The 23283-nt window shown below is 42.4% G+C and overlaps 1 protein-coding gene across 3 annotated transcripts in view; it reads right to left on the bottom strand.

Annotated features, from left to right (window-relative positions):
• The window catches only part of enah (ENAH actin regulator), a 340698-nt gene that overhangs the window by 155561 nt on the left and 161854 nt on the right, over positions 1–23283 (bottom strand). For all 3 annotated transcript variants that reach the window (XM_063040502.1, XM_063040500.1, XM_063040499.1), the window contains one exon: positions 7608–7773. In XM_063040502.1, the coding sequence (XP_062896572.1) occupies positions 7608–7773 (166 nt within the window). The remainder of the gene's footprint in view (positions 1–7607; positions 7774–23283) is intronic.

Raw genomic sequence — 23283 nt, 5'->3', positions numbered from 1 at the left:
TATCAAATAGATTAAAAATTGTGCAAAAAACAAATACTATATATTAAAAAATTGAGGTAGTGGCCAAGGGTTCAATATCCATTTAGGAATCGGATGGCAGAGGGGAAGAAGCTGTTCCTGAATTGCTGAGTGTGCGCTTTCAGGCTTTTATACCTCTCACCCAATGGTAACAGTGAGAAAAGGGCATTCCCTGGGTGCTGGAGGTCCTTAATAATGGATGCTGCCTTTCTGAGACACCACTCCTTGAAGATGTCCTGGGGGGGGTACTTCATAGGCTAGTACCCAAGATGGAGCCGACTAAACTTACAACCCTCTGCAGCTTCTTTCGGTCCTGTGCAGTAGCCCCCCCCCCCCCCCATCATCAGACAGTGATGCAGCCTGTCAGAATGCTCTCCACAGTACATCTATAGAAGTTTTTGAGTGCATTTATTGATATACCAAATCTCTTCAAAGTCCTAATGAAGCATAGCCACTGTCTTGCCTTCTTTATAGCTGCATTGATATGCTGGGACCAGGTCAGATACTCAGAGATCTTGACACCCAGGAACTTGAAACTGCTCACTCTCTCCACTTCTGATTCCTATATGAGAATTGGTATATGAAAAGCCTTATATCAATGATATTTAAACGCAAACAACATCAATGATATTCCCTTCTTTACAGAATACTAAATGGAATGTTTGCTGATAATTGCAATTTGAAGGGATTGATGGGGAGATGGAGCTAGGTGGGGAGGCAAGGATGGAGTTAGTGACTGAGAGGTAATTACTGGATCAAAGGGTTGTAGTTTATGGAACCTAATAAAGGAAGAGGATAAACAGAATGATATTAAGGGAAAGATGCTAAGTAGGTAGGAACAATGAGAGGAGGGATAGAGGACCTAGTGGGATGTACGCATGGATGAAAGGCAGATGGAACCAGGTAGGGAAGAGGAAATATAGTGGATAACAAAGGGACTGAGAAGGTTTAAAAAGCACTGTGTGCAAGAGGATCTGAGTGAATCAGCAAGAGAAAGAGATAGAAATTCAGGTCACCTGAAATTGAAAAATTTAACTTTCATGCCACTAGTTTGTAGGCTATTCATCTAGTTTGTACTTGGCGTTACTAAGAATCGGAGGTAGTGGACAACAGGTTGGTGTCGAAATGGGAAGGGGGACTAGAATAGCTTAAAACCAGAGTTCAAGATGTTCAGTGCAAACAAAGTACAGGTGCTTGGCAAAGCAGACCCCCAGCTTACACTTGGCTCGCCAATGATGAAAAGGCCATTTTGGAAGTATCAAATTCAACAGACATGGTTGGCTCCTCTTCATAGGAAAAGAATCAGGCCACAAACAAGAGAAAATCTGCAGATGCTGGAAATCAAAGAAATACACACAAAATACTGGAGGAACTCAGCAGGACAGATAAGGGGTTTCAGCCCAAACACCAATTGTTTATTCTTTTCCATAGATGCTGCTTGGCCTGCTGAGTTCCCCCAATATTTTGTGTGTATTACAAAGGGTTAGGCTATTTGGCTCATTGGCCATTCAATCATGGCCGATTTATTTTCCCTTTCAACCTCATTCTCCTGTCTTCTTCCCGTAACCTTTAATGTCCTAACTATATAAGAACCTATCAATATGTGCTTTAAATATATCCTAGTATATTTGAAAAGGTACAGGTGTACGTCTCCTACATTTGCAGGGAAAAGTGCCTGGGGACAGGGAGGAATGTGAAGCAATGCACAAATGAAGGCATCAGTTTGTTAAAAGCAGGGTTAGGAAAGGAAAGATGTGGTAGGTTCACATTGCAAACAGTGGAGAGATCACACCTCCTTTTCATTGGCAACTTGGAGCATTCTTTGTTCAAATTTACTGTCACCATTCCCCAATGTCGATGACTGCATTTGTACAGCCTCCTGTACCAATGCAAACTTATCAATTTTGTTAACTGCTTTTCTTGCTTCCGCTCTGTCCTCAAATTCACATGGAATATTTCAGACACCATTCTCCTCTTACTGGCTCTCTTTAACTCCATCTCAGAAAAAACTATCCACTGACATTTACTGCAAACCCACCAAGTTCCACAGCCATTTAGATAACACCTCCTCCAAGGGAGTCTTTTGTAAGGACACCATACTTTCTCTCAACACACACAAAATACTAGAGGAACTCAGCAGGTCAGGCAGCATCTGACCAGAAACTAACTGGATGAATGCGCTGCTGGATCTAAAATTGACTTGATCGCAGAAGAGAGGGGTAGCATCAGAGCGGTGTTATTCTAACTGGAAGTCAGAGACCAGTGGTGTTCAACAAGGACCAGTGCTAGGAACTCATTTGTTTGAAATAATTTGGATGAAAGTGTAAATGATCTAAATGCTCTAAATTTGCGGTGGATATGAAAATTGGTGGAGCTGTGGAGAACGAGGAAGGTTGTCAAAGCATGCAGCAGGATATAGATCAGCTGGAAATTTGGATGGAGAAATGGCAGATGGAGTTTGTGCACACAAGTTCTAGATGATACATTTAGAAAGGTTAAATTTCAAGAAGGCAGTATACAGTAGTTGGCAGGATGCTTGAGTATAGAACCATAGAAACTACAGCACAGAAACAGGCCCTTTGGCCCTTCTTGGCTGTGCCGAACCATTTTCTGCCTAGTCCCGCTGACCTGCACACGGACCATATCCCTCCATACAACTCCCATCCATGTATCTGTCCAATTTATTCTTAAATGTTAAACAAGAACCCGCATTTACCACCTCCTCTGGCAGCTCATTCCATACTCCCACCACTCTCTGTGTGAAGAAGCCCCCCCTAATGTTCCCTTTAAACTTTTCCCCCCTCACCCTAAACCCATGTCCTCTGGTTTTTTCCTCCCCTTACCTCAGTGGAAAAAGCCTGCTTGCATTCAGTCTATCTATACCCATCATAATTTTATATACCTCTATCAAATCTCCCCTCATTCTTCTACACTCCAGGGAATAAAGTCCTAACCTATTCAACCTTTCTCTGCAACTGAGTTTCTCAAGTCCCGGCAACAACCTTGTAAACCTTCTCTGCACTCTTTCAACCTTATTTATATCCTTCCTGTAATTTGGTGAACCAAAACTGAACACAATACTCCAGATTCGGCTTCACCAATGCCTTATACAACCTCATCATAACATTCCAGCTCTTATACTCAATACTTCGATTAATAAAGGCCAATGTACCAAAAGCTCTCTTTACAACCCTATCTACCTGTGACGACACTTTTAGGGAATTTTGTATCTGTATTCCCAGATCCCTCTGTTCCACTGCACTCCTCAGTGCCTTACCATTAACCCTGTATGTTCTACGTTGGTTTGTCCTTCCAATGTGCAATACCTCACAGTATTAAACTCCAACTGCCATTTTTCAGCCCATTTTTCCAGATGGTCCAAGTCCCTCTGCAGGCTCTGAAAACCTTCCTCACTGTCTACTACACCTCCAATCTTTGTATCATCAGCAAACTTGCTGATCCAATTTACCACATTATCATCCAGATCATTGATATAGATGACAAATAACAGTGGACCCAGCACTGATCCCTGTGGCACACCACTAGTCACAGGCTTCCACCCAGAGAAGCAATTCTCTACCACCACTCTCTGGCTTCTTCCATCGAGCCAATGTCTAATCCAATTTACCACCTCTCCATGTATACCTAGCGACTGAATTTTCCTAACTAACCTCCCATGCGGGACCTTGTCAAAGGCCTTACTGAAGTCCATGTAGACAATATCCACTGCCTTCCCTTCATCCACTTTCCTGGTAAACTCCTTGAAAAACTCCAACAGATTGGTCAGACATGACCTATCACGCACAAAGCCATGTTGACTCTCCCTAATAAGTCCCTGTCTATCCAAATGCTTGTAGATTCTGTCTCTTAGTACTCCCTCCAATAACTTACCTACTACTGACGTTAAACTCACCGGCCTATAATTTCCCGGATTACTTTTCGATTCTTTTTTAAACAACGGAACAACATGAGCCACTCTCCAATCCTCCGGCACCTCATCCGTAGACAGCGACATTTTAAATATTTCTGCCAGGGCCCCCGCAATTTCAACACTAGTCTCCTTCAAGGTCCGAGGGAACACTCTGTCAGGTCCCGGGGATTTATCCACTTTAATTTTCCTCAAGACAGCAAGCACCTCCTCCTTTTCAATCTGTACAGTTTCCATGGTCTCACGACTTGATTCCCTCAATTCCATAGATTTCATGCCAGCTTCCTTAGTAAATACAGACGCAAAAAACCTATTTAAGATCTCCCCCATTTCCTTTGGTTCCACACAAAGCTGACCATTCTGATCTTCAAGAGGACCAATTTTATCCCTTACAATCCTTTTGCTCTTAATATACTTGTAAAAGCTCTTTGGATTATCCTTCACTTTGACTGCCAAGGCAACCTCATGTCTTCTTTTTGCCCTCCTGATTTCTTTCTTAAGTATTTTCTTGCACTTCTTATACTCCTCAAGCACCTTATTTACCCCGTTTCCTATACATTTCATACAACTCCCTCTTCTTCTTTATCAGAGTTGCAATATCCCTTGAGAACCAAGGTTCCTTATTCCTATTCAATTTGCCTTTAATCCTGACAGGAACATACAAACTCTGCACTCTCAAAATTTCCCCTTTGAAGGCTTCCCACCTACCAATCACATCTTTGCCAGAGAACAACCTGTCCCAATCCACACTTTTTAGATGCTTTCTCATTTCTTCAAATTTGGCCTTCTTCCAGTTCAGAACCTCAACCCTAGGACCAGATCTATCCTTGTCCATGATCAAATTGAAACTAATGGTGTTAGGATCACTGGAACCAAAGTGCTCCCCTACACAGACTTCCGTCACTTGCCCTAATTCGTTTCCTAACAGGAGATCCAATATTGCATCCCCTCTAGTTGGTCCCTCTATATACTGATTTAGAAAACTTTCCTGAACACATTTTACAAACTCTAAACCATCTAGACCCCTAACAGTATGGGAGTCCCAATCAATGTATGGAAAATTAAAATCCCCTACCACCACAACTTTATGTTTCCTGCAGTTGCCTGCTATCTCTCTGCAGATTTGCTCTTCCAAGTCTCGTTGACTATTGGGTGGTCTGTAATACAATCCCACTAATGTGGCCATACCTTTCCTATTTCTCAGCTCCACCCACAAGGACTCAGTAGACAAGCCCTCTAATCTGTCCTGCCTGAGCACTGCTGTAATATTTTCCTTAACAAGCAATGCTACTCCCCCACCTTTCATTCCTCTGCCTCGATCACATCTGAAACATCGGAACCCTGGAATATTAAGCTGCCAGTCCTGCCCCTCCTGTAGCCAAGTTTCACTAATTGCTACAACATCATAATTCCACGTGTCAATCCACGCCCTCAACTCATCCGCCTTCCCCGCAATACTCCTTGCATTGAAATATATACACCTCAGAAGATTTTTACCACCACTCACAACCTTTCTATCAGCGGATTTGCTTAAACTTTCAATATCATTTATTTTCACCCCAGCCACACTGTCAGCTCTGGCACTCTGGTTCCCATTCCCCTGCAAATCTAGTTTAAAGCCTCCCCAATAGCACTAACAAACCTCCCTGAAAGGATATTGGTCCCCCTGTGGTTCAAGTGTAACCCATCCCTCTTGTACAGGTCCCACCTGCCCCAGAAGAGGTCCCAATGATCCTGAAATCTGAAACCCTGCCCCCTACACCAGTTCCTCAGCCACTTGTTCCTCCTCCAGAGCATCCTATTCCTACCCTCACTGGCACCTAGCACAGGTAGCAATCCTGAGATTACCACCCTTGAGGTCCTGCTTTTCAACTTTCTACCAAGCTCTCTATACTCACTGTCCAGGACCTCTTCACTCTTCCTTGCTATGTCATTGGTGCCTATGTGCACCACGACATCTGGCTGGTCACCCTCCCACTTCAGAATGTCATGCAATCGATCAGAGACATCCTTGACCCTGGCACCTGGGAGGCAACAAACCATCCTGGATTCTCTGTCACGACCACAGAACCTTCTATCTGCACGTCTAACTATCAAGTCCCCTATCACTACCGTTCTCCTCTTTTCCCCCCCTCCCTTCTGCACTGCAGAGCCAGACTCAGTGCCAGAGATCCGGCTACTGCAGCTAGTCCCAGGTAAGTCATCCCCCCCAACAGTATCCAATGCGGTATACTTGTTGTTGAGGGGAATGGCCACAGGGGAACCCTGCTCTGCCTGCCCTTTCCTCTTCCCTCGCCTGACAGTGACCCAATTTCCTGTCCTCTGCTCCTTTGGCGTAACTACCTCCCTGTAGCTACGATTTATAATCTCCTCATTCTCCCGAATGATCTGCAGGTCATCCAGCTCCTGCTCCAGTTCCCTAACACGGTTTGTCAGGAGCTGCAGCTGGATGCACTTCTTGCAGGTGTCATTGTCAGGGACACTGGAGGGCTCCCTGACTTCCCACATCCTACAAGAGGAGCATTCCAACATCCTGCCTGGCATTCTCTCTACGCTAGACAATCTGAGCAAAAAACTTACCAGAACCTACCCTGGCCTGTGCCTGTTCTCGCCGAAGCCTGTTTGAGTCAAAGCCATCCCACTCTGACTCAGTCCACTCCGACGATGGCCGCTACAACAATGGCCGCTGTATATGGTGGTCTGCTTTTTAAACCTTGGTGCACTACGTCACGCGCCTGTGCAGTGCAGACCCTTCTCCCCGAGCAGTTCTTTTAAAAAAAAGACTTTTTCTACCCGAAATTCTTCCACTCACTTCACAGTCAGAACTTGGAAGCAAATCCATAGCTCTAGGAAAGTGACAGCACAGAGGCTGGTAGGGAAGCCATAACAGCATGTTTGCATTCATCAGTCAGGGCACTGAGTATAAAAGCTGCATGGCTGAGCCACATTTGAAGTATAGTATGCAGTTCTGGTTTCTGTACTATTAGAAAGACTGAGGTTTGGAGAAGATACACAAGAGGTGCACCAAGATGTTGCCTGAATTGGAGTGGATACATTAGGAGGGGTTAGACTAACTTAGATTGTATTCTTGCAAACTTCAAAACCCTCCTGAGGCAACCACAGACAGAGTAAACAAGGTGTTTTTAGCTCCCCTCCCCCCAAGAGTCTAATATTAAAGAGCAGATCTTTAAGGTGGGGGGTATGGAGGTAGAATTTTAAAAGGGGATGGATGGATGTGTATGTATGCATGTGTACATATGTGTATATGCATATACACACACACACACACACACAGAATGGAGAATGGCAGGTGCTTGGAGTGTCTGGTCAGTGTTGTAGAAACAGATATAATAGCAATGTTTAAAAGATACTTAGATAGCTGGGATTGGTTTAGATTGGCACCATGGTCAGCACAGGAATGATGAGCTCCAGAATCCATTCCTGTGCTCGACAGTTCTATGTACTCAATTGTGCTATTAAAAATAAACCACATGAAAAATTCCAAAACAAAGAATAACATGAAGATCCCTACAAAACATGAGAATTGTAAATCTAAGCTGAAAGAAATTAGTAAAAGATAGGAAATTACACAATAAATATGCATAAAATATATCTGAATTGAGATTAGTATAATATCAAACCAAGCTCAAGTAATGCCTACCTGATGGTCCTGAATTTTCCTCCCCACCACTCGGAATGTGTTGTTGCCTGTGTGGTGGTAAATATGTACTCTACTGAATCCAGTTGCTCCTCCAGCTGGTACCCACTTCTTGTTGCCATCATCATACACCATGACAGCAGCCCGCGCCTGGCATATACTTTGCTCACTGCAGATACAATATAACAAATCATTAATTAACAAGAAAACCATTTGCCAATAATCTATTAATTATTTCTGTTTGACAAGATATAATCAAACATGTCAGTAATATCTAAATTTATGTGCACAGATTTATTATAATCAAACCACAGAGTCTGAACTGTAAATATGCTTGAAAAGAATATTTTGGGTTCAGTACATCTTTCTTCAAATTGAACAGGACCAGTGCGAGGTATAATTGAGATTGTTTGGAATATGACAACATTTTTTGTCAAGTGGTTTTGGCTTATTAAACACAAGAGAAAGTAAGATAGCAGGAGCCTGGCAATGGTAAAATGGATCTTGTGAGGAGAGTAGAAATTGGGGAAGTGGGAGGAGGAAGGCTTCAGTGAGGAAAAAGCACTGAAGGAGAATAGAGGAATGAGAAATTGATGAAGGCTGTACACTCTGCCGAAGTTCTTATCTCCACTTGTATTCATCAAAATCAAATGCTGGGTGCACTAAAACAGATAAAATCATTCTTCTCTCAATTAGTAATCTTGAAACCACTAAACATGAAATAACTTCAGGCTTCAAACACAGTTGCAACCACAAGGAGGAATCAAATGGTTGTAGAAAAAAGGGGATGCAAGCAAGTATTACTGCAATGTTTAGAATTCAAACAAAGCCACATTTACAAATTAAGGATGAAACAAGAAAAGTGGCTATGCCAGAAGGAACTTTTATTAAGCAGCACAAATTCATTTTTGTTCCTGTGTGATTTTTTTAAGCTCTTGGAGGGCCAAGGAAGCTTATACAGAATCTGCAGATAGGCAAATTAACACATAATGAACTAAGTGAGTAATTTGGGAGGTGGTCTTTTGCCACCAAAGCAGGGCTCATGTTCTCTCAATAAATGGAAGTGTGATTTTCAGTATCACCCGAAGTGGATTATTTAACTTATTGGACTCAGTTTTGTAGTCCACAGTAATCCTACAAATCCATGCTTGTCCACCTTCAACTTCCGATGCATTAACAGGCTTTTTCAACAACTCCACTCTCCTGAATCTGTGGTGTTCTGGGATGGTACTTTTGACAAGGACAAACTGACCGCCCCACCACCTCCTTATCTATTCTACTAGTCACATTCTCAAGACCTCCAGTACATTAGTGGAATGTAACCTGCCTTTCACAAAACCATGTTCTGTTCAATCCTTTTATTCATTCCCAAATAGTTGTCATCACATCCCTCAGAAAAGACTCCAACACCTCAACCACTGATTGTATAATGAAGTCGGTAATTTCCATTTTTCCTCACTCAACATTTTTAAAGTGTAAGAGTGGATGGTGGGGTATGGAGGACATTTGTTTTGCTCTAGTTAACAGGAATAATTTGAAGACCTACATTACCCATCTCTCAGGCACTCTGCGGATGCAGATCATCCTTGCATAAATTAGTTTGATTTTATTTGAAAATGACTCCAAATAACAATTTACATTTTTTAAGAAACCAGATATCACTGAAAGAAAGATTGGTTCTGCTGGCTTGGTAGGACTTTAAACTCTGAGGAAACAGTCTCTATTCAGGAAAACTGACACATCAGGATTACTCCACAGACCGTGCATTGTGCACTTGGTACTTAATCAAAATCAGAAAGTTACTAAGATCAGCATGCCTAAGAACCGGTTGGCCACAATAAAATTGGCATTGAGACTTTGAACAATTTCTCATTTTCACCCGTTTTGTCAAACTTCTAAAGACAATTCATGATAAAATCGAGATGAAAAATGACAAGATAGCAATACAAATAAAAGCAGCTGTAAGCAGACCAGCTGGTATTCTAGTACTCCATTAGTCTGTGTTTGCCATGAGTGACATTCAAGTGCACATCGTGATTGATAGACCAGATGGCTCACTGCAGACTCTGACCACCTCATCAAATCTGACCAACTGAGTATTCCAATTTTTTTCAGAAAAATCTTAGAGATGTATACAGTACACTTGGGTACAGAGGCATGCAAAAGTTTGGGCACCCCTGGTCAAAATTTCTGTTACTGTGATTAGCTAAGCGAGTAAAAGATGATCTGATTTCCAAAAGGCATAAAGTTAAAGATGACACATTTCTTTAATATTTTAAGCAAGGTTACTTTTTTTATTTCCATCTTTTACAGTTGCAAAATAACAAAAAAGGAGAAGGGCCCACAGCAAAAGTTTGGACACCCCATATGGTCAGTATTTGGTAACACATCCTTTGGCAAGTATCACAGCTTGTAAACACTTTCTGCAGCCAGCTAAGAGTCTTTCAATTCTTGTTTGGGGGATTTTCGCCCATTCTTCCTTGCAAAAGGCAGCACATCACACAAACCAATCTTCCGTCCTTGGACTCACTTTACACCGCACGCTGTTAGAGCAGTGCTGCCAGGATAATCAAGGAATAGACCCACCCAGCCAACACACTTTTCGTCCCTCTTCCCTCCAGGAGAAGGCTCAGGAACTTAAAGAATCGTACAGCCAGATTTGGAAACGGCTTCTTTCCAACTGTAATAAGACTGCTGAACGGATTCTGACCCGGATCTGGGCTGTACCCTCCAAATATCCAGACCTGCCTTTCAGTTTTTTTGCACTACCTTACTTTCCATTTTTCTATTTTCTAATTATGATTTATAATTTAAATGTTTAATATTTACTAATTTTTACTACTTTTAATATTTAATATTTGTAATCCAGGGAGCAGGAAGTGCAGAATCAAACATCGCTGTGATGATTGTACATTCTAGTATCAATTGTTTGGCAACAATAAAAGTATAACAGTATAGTTCTGTGAGATTCTTTGGCCATCTTGCATGCCCTGCTCTTTTGAGGTCTATCCACAAATTTTCGATAATGTTTAGGTCAGGGGACTGTGAGGGCCATGGCAAAACCTTCAGCTTGAGGTAGTCCATTGTGGATTTTGAGGTGTGTTTAGGATCATTATTCTGTTGCAGACATCATCCTCTTTTCATCTTCAGCTTTTTCTTTTACAGACGGTGTGATGTTTGCTTCCAGAATTTGCTGGTATTTAATTGAATTCATTCTTCCTTCTAACAGTAAAATGTTCCCTGTGCCACTGGCTGCAACACAACCCCAAAGCATGATCGATCCACCCCCGTGCTTAACAATTGGAGAGGTGATCTTTTCATGAAATTCTGCACCCTTTTTCCTCCAAACATACCTTTGCTCATTGCAGCCAAAAAGTTCTATTTTAACTTCATCAGTCCACAGGACTTGTTTCCAAAATGCATCAGGCTTTAGATGTTCCTTTGCAAACTTCTGACGCTGAATTTTGTGGTGAGGACCCAGGAAAGGTTTTCTTCTGATGACTCTTCCATGAAGGTCATATTTGTGCAGGTGTTGCTGCACAGTAGAACAGTGCACCACCACTCTAGAGACTGCTAAATCTTCCTGAAGTTCTTTTGTAGTCAAACGGGGGTTTTGATTTACCTTTCTAGCAATCCTACGAGCAGTTCTCTTGAAAAGTTTTCTTGGTCTTCCAGACCTCAACTTGACCTCCATTGTTCCTGTTAAATGCCATTTCTTAATTACATTACAAACTGAGGAAACAGCTACCTGAAAATGCTTTGCTATCTTTTTATAGCCTTCTCCTGCTTTGTGGGCATCATTTATTTTAATTTTCAGAGTGCTAGGCAGCTGCTTAGAGGTGCCCATAGCTGCTGATTGCTTGGAAAAGGTTTGAGGAGTCAGGGAATTTATAAAGCTTTGAAATTTGCATCACCTGGCCTTTCCTAATGATGACTGTGAACAAGCCATAGCCCTAACAAGCTAATGAAGGTCTGAGACCTTGGTAAAAGTTATCAGAGAGCTCAAATCTCTTGGGGTGCCCAAACTTTTGCATGATGCTCCTTTCCTTTTTTTCCCCACTCTAAAGTTGTACAAAACAAAAATAATACACCAATCCTGCTTAAAATGTTGAAAAGAATGTTTCATCTTTAACTTTATGACTTTTGGAGATCAGTTCATCTTCTACTCACTTAACTATTCACAGTTACAGAAATTTTGACCAGGGGTGCCCACTGTTGCATGCCACTGTGGTGGTGGTGGTGGTGGCATCCGTTAGTCTCGCGAGACCATGGATCTGCACCTGGAAATTTCCAGGGCGCAGGCCTAGGCAAGGTTGTATGGAAGACTGGCAGTTGCCCATGCAGCAAGTTTTCCCCTCTCCACGACACCGATGTTGTCCACGGGAAAGGCAAGGGCCGATACAGCTTGGCACCAGTGTCATCGCAGGAGTTGCCAGAATGAGGTTGAAGGCAACGGACTGCCTTAAGGACTCCAGCTCCGGATTTGTCCTCAGGGTTTACTCCCGAAGCCTTTCCCATGAGTGGGTGTTTTCCCTCTCTTAGAGGGACTGCCTTCCCAGGCTGATGAGTTCCATCTACCCGAAGCACTCGTTTTAAGGCCCCAGGACTTGCCTTCGCCCTTTCTCCTGTCAGTAAAAACAGTTCCGCCGGGCTTAGAGGCTAAGCCACATGGGAAGGCCAGGAGTTGGACTTGGTTGTCAGAGGCTATTTGAGGCGCATGCTGTGAGGAGCACTTTTAGGTAGTGGGAGCTTGTCCCCACTACCACTCGTCGGCTTGACAACCTTGCCAAGGGCTCTGAGAAAATTGATCAGATGCAAAGGTGTAGATAATATTATAAAAAGAAAATGGCAGAACAAACAGCAATTCAAGGTGATGAACAAAAAGATCAAAATAATTGTAACGCGCTGTAAGGTTTCACTGCTAATGTAATGGTTTCTCTGCAGCAGCAATGTTTGTGTTATGACTCGAGATAGGTTTGGAATGTGCACCATCCAATGAGAGGCATGTTGTTCTCTCTTGTGGGTCTGAAAGAAGGGATTTCATGATCCTTTGTCGGCGAAAGATGAAGAAAGAAGACGCGAGTGGAGAGAGTTGGTAGACCACCGGACCGAGTGGATTTGGAGCGAGGGTCCGAGGGCCAGCAAGACTCGGAGGAGGCCGATGGGGAATGAATGGACAGAAACATGAGTTCCAATGTGCATACTAGGCTGTTTCATTAAAATGGGCCCTTTTACTTTTTATTTTCTTTATTAACCCTATAGTCAGATTAAGATTTATAAAGTTCAATCATTTAATTGCATATGGTGTACTGTCTTGATATTCTGCAGTACGGATTTGTAACTGGGCAACACATCACGCAGCATCCACACAAACAAGATTTTTCAGCTTGGCTGGGCCAGAGACCGTCTTCCCTGAGACAAATGCATGCTGATGCTGACTGAACCCGAGGGTTACATAATTGTAGAGACTAATACAGCATGAAACTCACACTAACTTACACCTAAGCAGAACTAACCTGAAGAAAATAAGTACTACAGCATTTTTTTTCAAGATTGCAAGTGCCGTATCTTTATCCCTTTGAGTGACGTAATTTCTCACTTAACCCTCACATCACAAATAAATATCTTCCTCTGCTCAACAAAAACATACATACGATTTTAATTATCACTAAATATAAGCAACTTTGCGATACAGGTTCATCTCCTTTTTCGGTAGTGCATTGAGATTGAACAGAGTTTGGTTCCAAATTTATAAACCGCAGACTCTTCCACAGATGGGACAAGCTGGTTTATGCCCTTTACAAAGGGCTTCTGTGTGTGTCCAATACATAGGATCAATACTACCCTGAATGCTCCTTGTCCATATTAGGTCATGGATTTCCAGATAACATTTATCACAAAAAAAAGTGTTTTTTTTTGGCTAGTGTAAGTTATCTTTTAGTGTTGGTTACTGGCAAAATCAAAATAAATGGGGAATTGAATATGAGCTCCAAGGGTACCAGGATACAAAGGAGAATAGGACCAATGGGACTGTTCTGCTGGTCTGACAGAACATAAAAGGACAGACTGGCCTACACTCAGTTTCTGCAAGACAAACAGAGTTATGGCCATCCTCTCAAACTTCAGTGAAGGAGTAAAAGGTAGCTCAGTGGTCAATCCCACACACAAACAAGTGCTTTTAGCATAATGCCATTCAGTTTTCGAGGTCTAGGTGACTTATTTCTCAAGTAGAGTCACCAGAGGTTTAACAGTTTCCTGTGCATGGTTCTGAAAGTTCACTGCACTCTCATGTAGTTTGTTGGAAGCAAAATGCAGCACTGCTGTGTGAAAGATTGGATTAGAGAGGTGACAAGCAATAACACAGCAATCTTCAATGAGATAGATACTGTTATATAGATTGAGGCACCACCTCTTGAAGATATTGTTGATTGCAGGTAGGGCTATGCCAGTGATGGAACTGTCTGAAACTAACAGCCTTTGTATCGACTAATCTGTCAAAATCATGGCTTCTGAATCATATCACAAGCAAAAAATCATATTTGAGGTGAATGCTTGTCTCTCCAGGTTGAGAATCATCAAAGACTTGGATTAAAGTTGAAAAAGATGATCTATAGTGTGCTACTACTCTCTGTATCTCCCGATTAGCACACAGCGAAGATCATGTCCATTGTGTCACAAGATGGACAGAACACACACTGCAACTCACGAAGCAGCTCTCCAACTACAGGAGGCAGTTCAAAAGGATTCTTTCAATATGGTTACCAGAGTCAAACTGGTCTCCTTTCTAGAACATAGTTATGAATATGACATCACTAAGGTGTCCTGGTATATTCTGCTTCCAGATGCCTGTTCATTAAACTCTTCCCTACTGGGTTTTTAAAAGTTCGGGATGGATAACAGCTGCTTGTTGTTACTTTTTAGTTCATATTCTTCTGGTCGAGTTGCTACTCTCGGAGCGGCTGCTGGGTCCCGATGCTCTTGGAGATGTTATCGAAATAGTGAGATTTATGGATTGGACTGTAGTTCATTCTAACCGCAGTTCATATTGACCTCCTTCAGTTCTGTGTATTTTTTTATGTTCTCGCCCATACTTTCTTGTTGCTGATTGGTGGGCTCAGGGTTTGGGGTTTGATGTTCTTGTTATTGTTCCTCCATCTAGGTGATCGGTTAGTTTCTGTGTGAGGGAGGAGTTGGGGGCGGGGGAGGTGGGAGTTGGGAGTTGTTTCTTTTTCTGTGTGTGTGTGTGTGTGGGGGGGGGGGGGGGGGGGATTGATGTCTTTCCTTCAACTACTTCAATGGCTTTCTGTATTTTATGGCTATCTGGAGAAGACAAGTATAAACAGTGGCTGGGAGTTTAAGATTAGCAATCATCCATTCAAGAGGACCTTTTCTTCTCTCCAATACTTGAGCATCATTGGAATTCCCTGCCCCAGAGTTCTGGAAGCTAAATGTTCAAATGTATTCAGAGAGAAGCTGAGTGTTATACATAGCAAGCATGAAGGTGTACCCAGGGCCAAGGTTAGCCATGCTTTTGATCTTAAAATGGCCAGTGTTATAAACCCCCAAATGCCATTGAACAAAATCATTCTTAGGCCAGATAAAGCAAGGATAGCAGATTTCCTCCACTGATGAACATGGTGAACTGGATAGATTTTCCTATAATTTTATAGTCAGTAAGAATGGTCTTTTTAAAAATTCTCAATGCTGATCGTTGATTTCTCACCTTTGGATTATTAGTCCATTCTTTGCCTCCTGGGCTCAGTAATTCAGTTCGTACTACTGGTGGATGATTACAAATACCTGGGAATACGAATTGACAATAAACTGGACTGATCAAAGAACACTGAGGCTGTCTACAAGAAGGGTCAGAGCCGTCTCTATTTCCTGAGGAGACTGAGGTCCTTTAACAACTGCCAGACGATGCTGAGGATGTTCTACGAGTCTGTGGTGGCCAGTGCTATCAGGTTTGCTGTTGTGTGCTGGGGCAGCAGGCTGAGGGTAGCAGACACCAACAGAATCAACAAACTTATTCGTAAGGCCAGTGATGTTGTGGGGATGGAACTGGACTCTCTGACGGTGGTGTCTGAAAAGAGGATGCTGTCCAAGTTGCATGCCATCTTAGACAATGTCTCCCATCCACTACATAATGTACTGGTTCAGCACAGGAGTACATTCAGCCAGAGACTCATTCCACCGAGATGCAACACAAAGCGTCATAGGAAGTCATTCCTGCCTGTGGCCGTCAAACTTTACAACTCCTCCCTTGGAGGGTCAGACACCCTGAGCCAATAGGTTGGTCCTGGACTTATTTCATAATTTTCTGGCATAATTTACATATTACTATTTAACTATTTATGGTTCTATTACTATTTATTATTTATGGTGCAACTGTAACAAAAACCAATTTCCGCTGGGATCAATAAAGTATGACTATTACACCACAGCAGCTCAACAGTACGTGGCAGACTTCTACCCCTAAATCTTAGATTTATTTCAGAATATATCAAGCCCCACAGCAATAAGGTACAATGTATGGGAGGAAATGGTTCGCTACAAACACCGCAAACCAGCAGCTGCAGTACAGCATACTTATAGACTTGTAAACATGAAAAATCTGCATTTCACAAGGCATTCTCATTCAGATTACTGCATAGAACAAGCAAAATTGCAACCCTTGCTCAGTCATGCACAAATTCAAGGCTATCATTAAGCATACTGAATTACAATGTAAAGTAAAAAAGCAAGTTGCCAGGCATTCCAGCACTCAAAGAAATGAACTGATTCATACCACTGCAAAATACACATGCAGAAGATATAGAAATACAGGTTTTGCTCATTTGCCCTCCAAAATATGGGTAAAACCAAAACAATGTAATAGAAAACGCTGTAACATAAAGTTGTCTTTACTGGTGACAAACAGTAAAAATAAACAGTTTGTAAATGATTTTTGCCCTCGATTGCCTAGGCAATGAGCCCAGAATGTGCTATTCATGTCAAATCAACAATGGGAGAAGCTGTGAAAGCTTAAACAATTAGAGGTCCCAAAACACAAACACACTATATAACACACAAAAAAACTTGCATCTATCAATTATAACATAAAATTATCTTCAGCATGTACCTGTTTAACATTTTTCTCACAGTTATGAATGAACATCAAGGGAAGTGCACAATTGAAATAGCTTTACAATCAATGAAAGGTATTGATGCAGAAGCAACAGAAGGTCGATGACCCTATTTCACCATTCACTGAACATGGCTGATCTGTGGAAAAACTCCAGGTATCTTTGTCCTAACTCCCCTAACAGAAAGTTCTCACACTTGATTCAGTGAACATTGATAGTCTTTTCAGGAAAAGAATCACAAACTTTTTGCGTACTCCCAACTTTAAAATTTTAGATGTCATGCCAATTCTCTGCAAACTCCTTAAGTAGAGGCTTCATAATTGCACTTATATGCTGGGCTCAAGACAGAACCTCTGAAATAATAACACCGAGGAATTTAAAGTTGTTGACCCTCCCCACCACTGATCCTCCAATGAGGACTGGCTCATGGAACTCTGGTTTCATGGTCATAGTCATACTTTATTGATCCCGGGGGAAACTGGGTTTCCTAACGGTTGCACCATAAATAATTAAATAGTAATAAAACCATAAATAGTTAAATAGTAATGTGTAAATTATGCCAGGAAATAAGTCCAGGACCAGCCTATTGGCTCAGGGTGTCTGACCCTCCAAGGGAGGAGTTGTTAAGTTTGACGGCCACAGGCAGGAATGACTTCCTATGACGCTTTGTGTTGCATCTCGGTGGAATGAGTCTCTGGCTGAATGTACTCCTGTGCTGAACCAGTACATTATGTAGTGGATGGGAGACATTGTCCAAGATGGCATGCAACTTGGACAGCATTCTCTTTTCAGACACCACCGTCAGAGAGTCCAGTTCCATCCCTACAACATCACTGGCCTTACGAATAAGTTTGTTGATTCTGTTGGTGTCTGCTACCCTCAGCCTGCTGCCCCAGCACACAACAGCAAACATGATAGCACTGGCCACCACAGACTCGTAGAACATCCTCAGCATCGTCCGGCAGATGTTAAAGGACCTCAGTCTCCTCAGGAAAGAGAGACAGCTCTGACCCTTCTTGTAGACAGCCTCAGTGTTCTTTGATCAGTCCAGTTTATTGTCAATTCGTATCCCCAGGTATTTGTAATCCTCCACCATGTCCACACTGACCCCGTGGATGGAAACAGTGGTCACCAGTACCTTAGCTCTCCTCAGGTCTACCACCAGCTCCTTAGTCTTTTTCACATTAAGCTGCAGATAATTCTGTTCACACCATGTGACAAAGTTTCCTACCGTAGCCCTGTACTCAGCCTCATCTCCCTTGCTGATGCATCCAACTATGGCAGAGTCGTCAGAAAACTTCTGAAGATGACAAGACTCTGTGCAGTAGTTGAAGTCCGAGATGTAAATGGTAAAGAGAAAGGGACACAAGACAGTCCCCTGTGGAGCCCCAGTGCTGCTGATCACACAGTGTTGCAAGCACACGTACTGTGGTCTGCCAGTCAGGTAATCAAGAATCCATGACGCCATGGGGACATATCTGCAGGACTTCCTGAGGGTAGTACCCTAGGCCCAACTATCTTAATTTGTTTCTTTCTCCTGAAGTGCAATATTTCCTAACTCCTCTTCTACAAAGTCTTACTCTAATTTCTAGACCATTTCTTTGAATCTCGGACAGCACAGAAGATTCAAATTCAACACACACAAAATGCTATGGAAATGAATAAAGTTGACCTTTCGGGCCAAGACCCTTCTTCAGTAGGAGGGTCTCAGCCTGACAAAATGACTGTTTATTCTTTTCCATAGATGCTGCCTGACCTGCTGAGTTCCTCTAGCGTTTTGTGTGTGACGCTTTGGATTTCCAACATCTGCAGATTTTCTCATGTTTAAAGATTGTTTAATGCCACTTCCAGAACATTAGTATAAAGGAAAATGAAATAATTGTTGCTCCATATCCAGCACAGCACAAAGAACATGATAAAGAACATAATAAAGAGTACACAATAAATATAAACAAAGGCTTGATTGAGCAACTCAGTCCACAGAAATATCTAAATCCTAACCTCATTCCAGCTTTTAGACCATAAGCCTGTAAGATGTAGGAACAGAATTAGGCTATTTGGCCCATCGAGTCTGCTCCACCATTTCATCATGGCTGACCCATTTTTTTTCTCTCAACTCCAATCTCCTGCCTTTTTCCCATATCCCTTCATACCCTGACCAATGAAGAGTCTATCAACCTCTGCCTTAATTATACATAAAGACTTGGTCTCCACAGCTGCCTATGGCAACAAAATCCAAATTCACCACCCTCTGGCTAAAAGGATGACCCTCTATTCTCAGGCTGTGTCCTCTGGTCTAAGACACTCCCGCCATAGGAAACATCCTCTCCACATCTACTCTATCAAGGCATTTCACTATTCAGTAGGTTTCCATTAGGTCACCCCTCATCAACTATGGCCTCAAGGAGCCCTGGCTAAATTGCAGCCAAAGGGAAAAATCCCCCTGATAAATGGAATCATACTTAGCACAAAGGAAGATGGATCTAGTGGTTGGAGGTCAGTCATCTCAGCCATAGGACATATCTGCAGGACTTCCTGAGGGTAGTACCCTAGGCCCAACTATCTTAATTTGTTTCAGAAATGACCTTCCCTCATTCAGAAGGTCAGAAATAGGAATGCTTGCTGATGATTGCACTAACTTCACCATTTATGACTAAACAGATAATGAAGCGCCTCCAAATACAGCAACATCTGGACAAAACCCAGACCTGGGCTGGTAGGTACCAAGTAATATTCACACAAACAATGATAATCAATTGAAAATTCAGCTTTCACTGCAACATTCAACAGCATTAACATTACCGAATCCCTCACTAACAATGTCCTGGGGCTTACCAGGAATGAATATGATTGACCAGAAACTGAACTGAAGCAGCCATATACACAAAGTAGCTACAAGAGCAGGTCAGAGGCTAAAAGTCCTGCAGCAAGTAGCTCACCTTCGAACTCCCCAGAGCTGGTCCACCATCTACAAGGAATGCAATACAAAACTCTCAACATGCCTGGATGAGTGCATTATTAGCAATCAAGCTCAACATCAGACAAGACATGGCATTCTACTTGATAGGCACTCCATCCACAACCATCTATTTATTCCACCAGTAACAGAAGTTTGTACCATCTACAGGGTGTACTGTAGCAATTCACTGCCTCCTTAAATAGCACCTTCCAAACTCATGACCTTTACCATCTAAAATGGCAAAGGAAGCAAAAGATGGGAACATCACCACCTGGACATTGCCCTCCAAGCCACATCCTGACTTAGAAATATATTCCTTCATCCTCAAAATCCTGAAATTCAAAGCAGCAGCTCACCTTCGAGGACAACTAAGTCTGGGTAATTAAATGCTGTCTCAACCTGCAAAGCCTACATCTCATGAATGAACAATAAAACACACCAGCCCACACTGAACTTCAGGTCCACAAAGAAAACATTCTCAAAGAAAACCAAAGGCTGATTACGAATAAAGCACTCCCACTATCAGTACACAAACATGCCCCAAACACTTATCATAGAGGCAAAGCTTAAAGAGAGAAAAAGTTGTTTTTTTTTAAACAAGGATTATAAAAAAGTAGATAATTTGAATTCCACAATTTTAATAAAGCTTTCCTGGGCCACAGGAAAATACTGATAACTTGTGCCCAACTTTGCATCAAAGAGATTGACAACAGACTGGCAAAGGCAAACAACACATTCGACAGGCTGTACAAAAGAGTCTGAAACAACAAGCGTTTGAAGAAAGGCACAAAGATCAGCGTGTATAGAGCCTTTGCACTGACCACCCTCCTGTACGGCTCCGAGTCGTGGGTCACCTACCGTTATCACCTATGGCTCCTTGAGCGTTCTCACCAGCGCTGCCTCCGCACCATCCTCAACATCCACTGGAGTGACTTCATCACCAACATCGAAGTCCTCGAACAAGTAAGGTCACCAGCATCGAGGCCATGCTGTTGAAGATGCAGCTGCGCTGGGCAGGGCACGTCACGTCTCCAGGATGGAGGATCATCGCCTGCCCAAGGTTGTGCTGTATGGCGAACTCTCCACTGGCTACTGTGACAGAGGGGCACTGAAGAAGAGGTACAAGGACTTTCTGAAGAAATTCCTTGGTGCCTGTCAACATTGACCATCGCCAGCGGTCTAATCTAGCCTCCGATCGCAAGGCCTGGCGACACACCATTCACCAGTCTGTCTCCTCCTTTGAGAACGCATGCAGGGCTGGTATTGAGGACAAAAGGAGAAGAAGGAAGAACCGTGACACAGCAGCACCAAACCCAGAACAGAATTTCCCTTGCAGCTGCTGTGGCCGGGCCTGCCTGTCCCGTATTGGCCTCGTGAGCCACCAGCGAGCCTGCAGAACACGTGGGCAGCCCCCTTCCTAAATCTTCATTCGCTAAGTCAAGCCATGACGATGATGCATCAAGATACAGTAGTGTAAAGGTTAAGTGATTGAACCAACAGCCAAAATTCTGGAGCAATGATCCAGAGATCCAAATTCAAGTTTACCATGGCCACTGGGGAGTTTAAGTTTAAGTAATTAAAAAATACACAAAACCATCAAACTGTTCCAAAATCTTATCTGATGTTTCAGTAATAGTCTTTCAAGGAAGGAAATCTACCATTCTGTCTCAGACTGACCTGGTACTCCACTGTCTTCTTAGTTTGGGACAAGTAAGAATGAGCAATTAAGTCCAAATACAGGGTCTCAACACAAAAGATTGACTTTTCATTTCCCCTTCCGTGGACACTGCCTGATCGATCCATTGAGTTCCTCTAGCATTGTGAGTGTTGCTGCAGATTCCATCATCTGCAGTCTTTTTTTTTAAATCTCCATAGACAATGGATACGTTCATTAACATCCACATCTTCAAAGCCAAAATCCCTCTTCTCTGTGTCATTTAGCCGAGCATCTGTTACTTGGAAATTACTAGAATTCATTCTGAAAATTATTGCAATTAAACAGTGTACTATGCAAAAGATATCGTTATTTGATAAATTTATTAGCATTCAAGGTATGAAACTTCCATGCTGGATGAAGGTGGAGGTGGGGGGGAGAAATCAGCAGATGTGGTGTATTTGGTTTTGAAGACAGCGCTTGATAAGACTCCACTTTAATAGCTGGTGGCAATGGTGGCAAAAGATTGGTTATAAAATTTACAGGTCACTGTCAGGTTAGCAAGCTGCATCACAGGAATCCACACAATGGCCTCAATTATTTGCAAAACTTCTAATGATTTCTGATGAAAAAAGACACAAGTAGATCATGGTAAAGGTGGCATATAGCATATTGCCTCAACCAGTCAGGCTATTAAATAGACAAGTTGGCAAGTCACAATGCAGCTGTATAAAACTTTGATTGGGCCCCATTTGGAGTACTGAGTGCAGCTCTGGTTACCACATGCCGGAAAGGGTGTGGAGACTTTGAACAGGGTGCAAAAAGGGTTTATTAAATGAGAGAGTATCAGCCATCAGAAGATGTTAGACAAGTTTGCATTATGTTTTCTGGAAAGGGTTAACCTAAAAGAAGTACATAAAATTAGAGCTAGGAGAGATAGAATTTTGCACCCCAGCGTGGAAATGTCAAATACTGGAGGACATATAGATTTAAGACATGACGAAAAATTGAGAAGATTTATAAGGCAAGCTGTTTACAAAGAATGGTAAACTCCTGGAACATGATGGCCAGATGATGTAGTGGAGGAGGAAAGTAGGATAGTAACATTTAAGAGGCATTTAGATAGAACCATGAACTGGCTGGTCAAGAAGGGATATAGACTATGCGCAAGCAGTTGGGATCAATTGAAATTGGCATCATAATGGGCACAGACATCATGAGCTGAAGCACCTGCTCCTGCAATGCTCTACAGTATATTCTATGTAACCGAGCATATTGTCATCAAAATAACTGAAAATATAAGAGGAACCATCTCGACGACAGACTACCATGAGAGGAGTTGGAGTGAGTGGGCAAAAGTTTAACAGAGCAGCCTCAAAAGGTCACATGGCCACCTCCTGCTCCTCAAATTGTGTCCTTCACAATTTACAAATCCCAGAATCCAATATGCTGACTAAGCACATCAACATTTTTCTTTCTTTCAAGGATTTACACACATACTGCCAGGTCCTTCTATTCCCCTACAGAAAACCCATTTAGTCTATACTCTCTCCCACTAATGGAAACAGTACTTAGTAACATTCCCAGTATATACTCTATTTGCAACCCTACTATTTTTGAACAAAATTCCATCCTGCAATCTGGTGTTTGCTGTCTACACATCTCTAGGTACTTTGCAGCAGACATGGCACTAATTGTAGTACTCTGTCAGCCTGTCACTGTTCAAGCACAATGCTAAATTTAAGTCAAAGGCTAGCAGCTGCAGTGGGATTCCTTGTGAGAACTGTACATACAGCAATTCAATTTAATTCTCCTGTTCTAGGTCAACCATATTTACTGATGAACCAAATCAGCTGAAAGCTGTGAGTAATGTTCTGAACCCTCTGATGAATTGAAGATCATAAAAGCCCATTCGAGAGTTACTGCAAAAATACTTGCAGA

The sequence above is a fragment of the Mobula hypostoma genome, chromosome 2, assembly GCF_963921235.1.
Source record: "Mobula hypostoma chromosome 2, sMobHyp1.1, whole genome shotgun sequence".
NCBI lineage: Eukaryota > Metazoa > Chordata > Chondrichthyes > Myliobatiformes > Myliobatidae > Mobula > Mobula hypostoma.
Note: the sequence above shows the minus strand (reverse complement) of the source record. Positions and strands in the feature narration are given on the sequence as shown.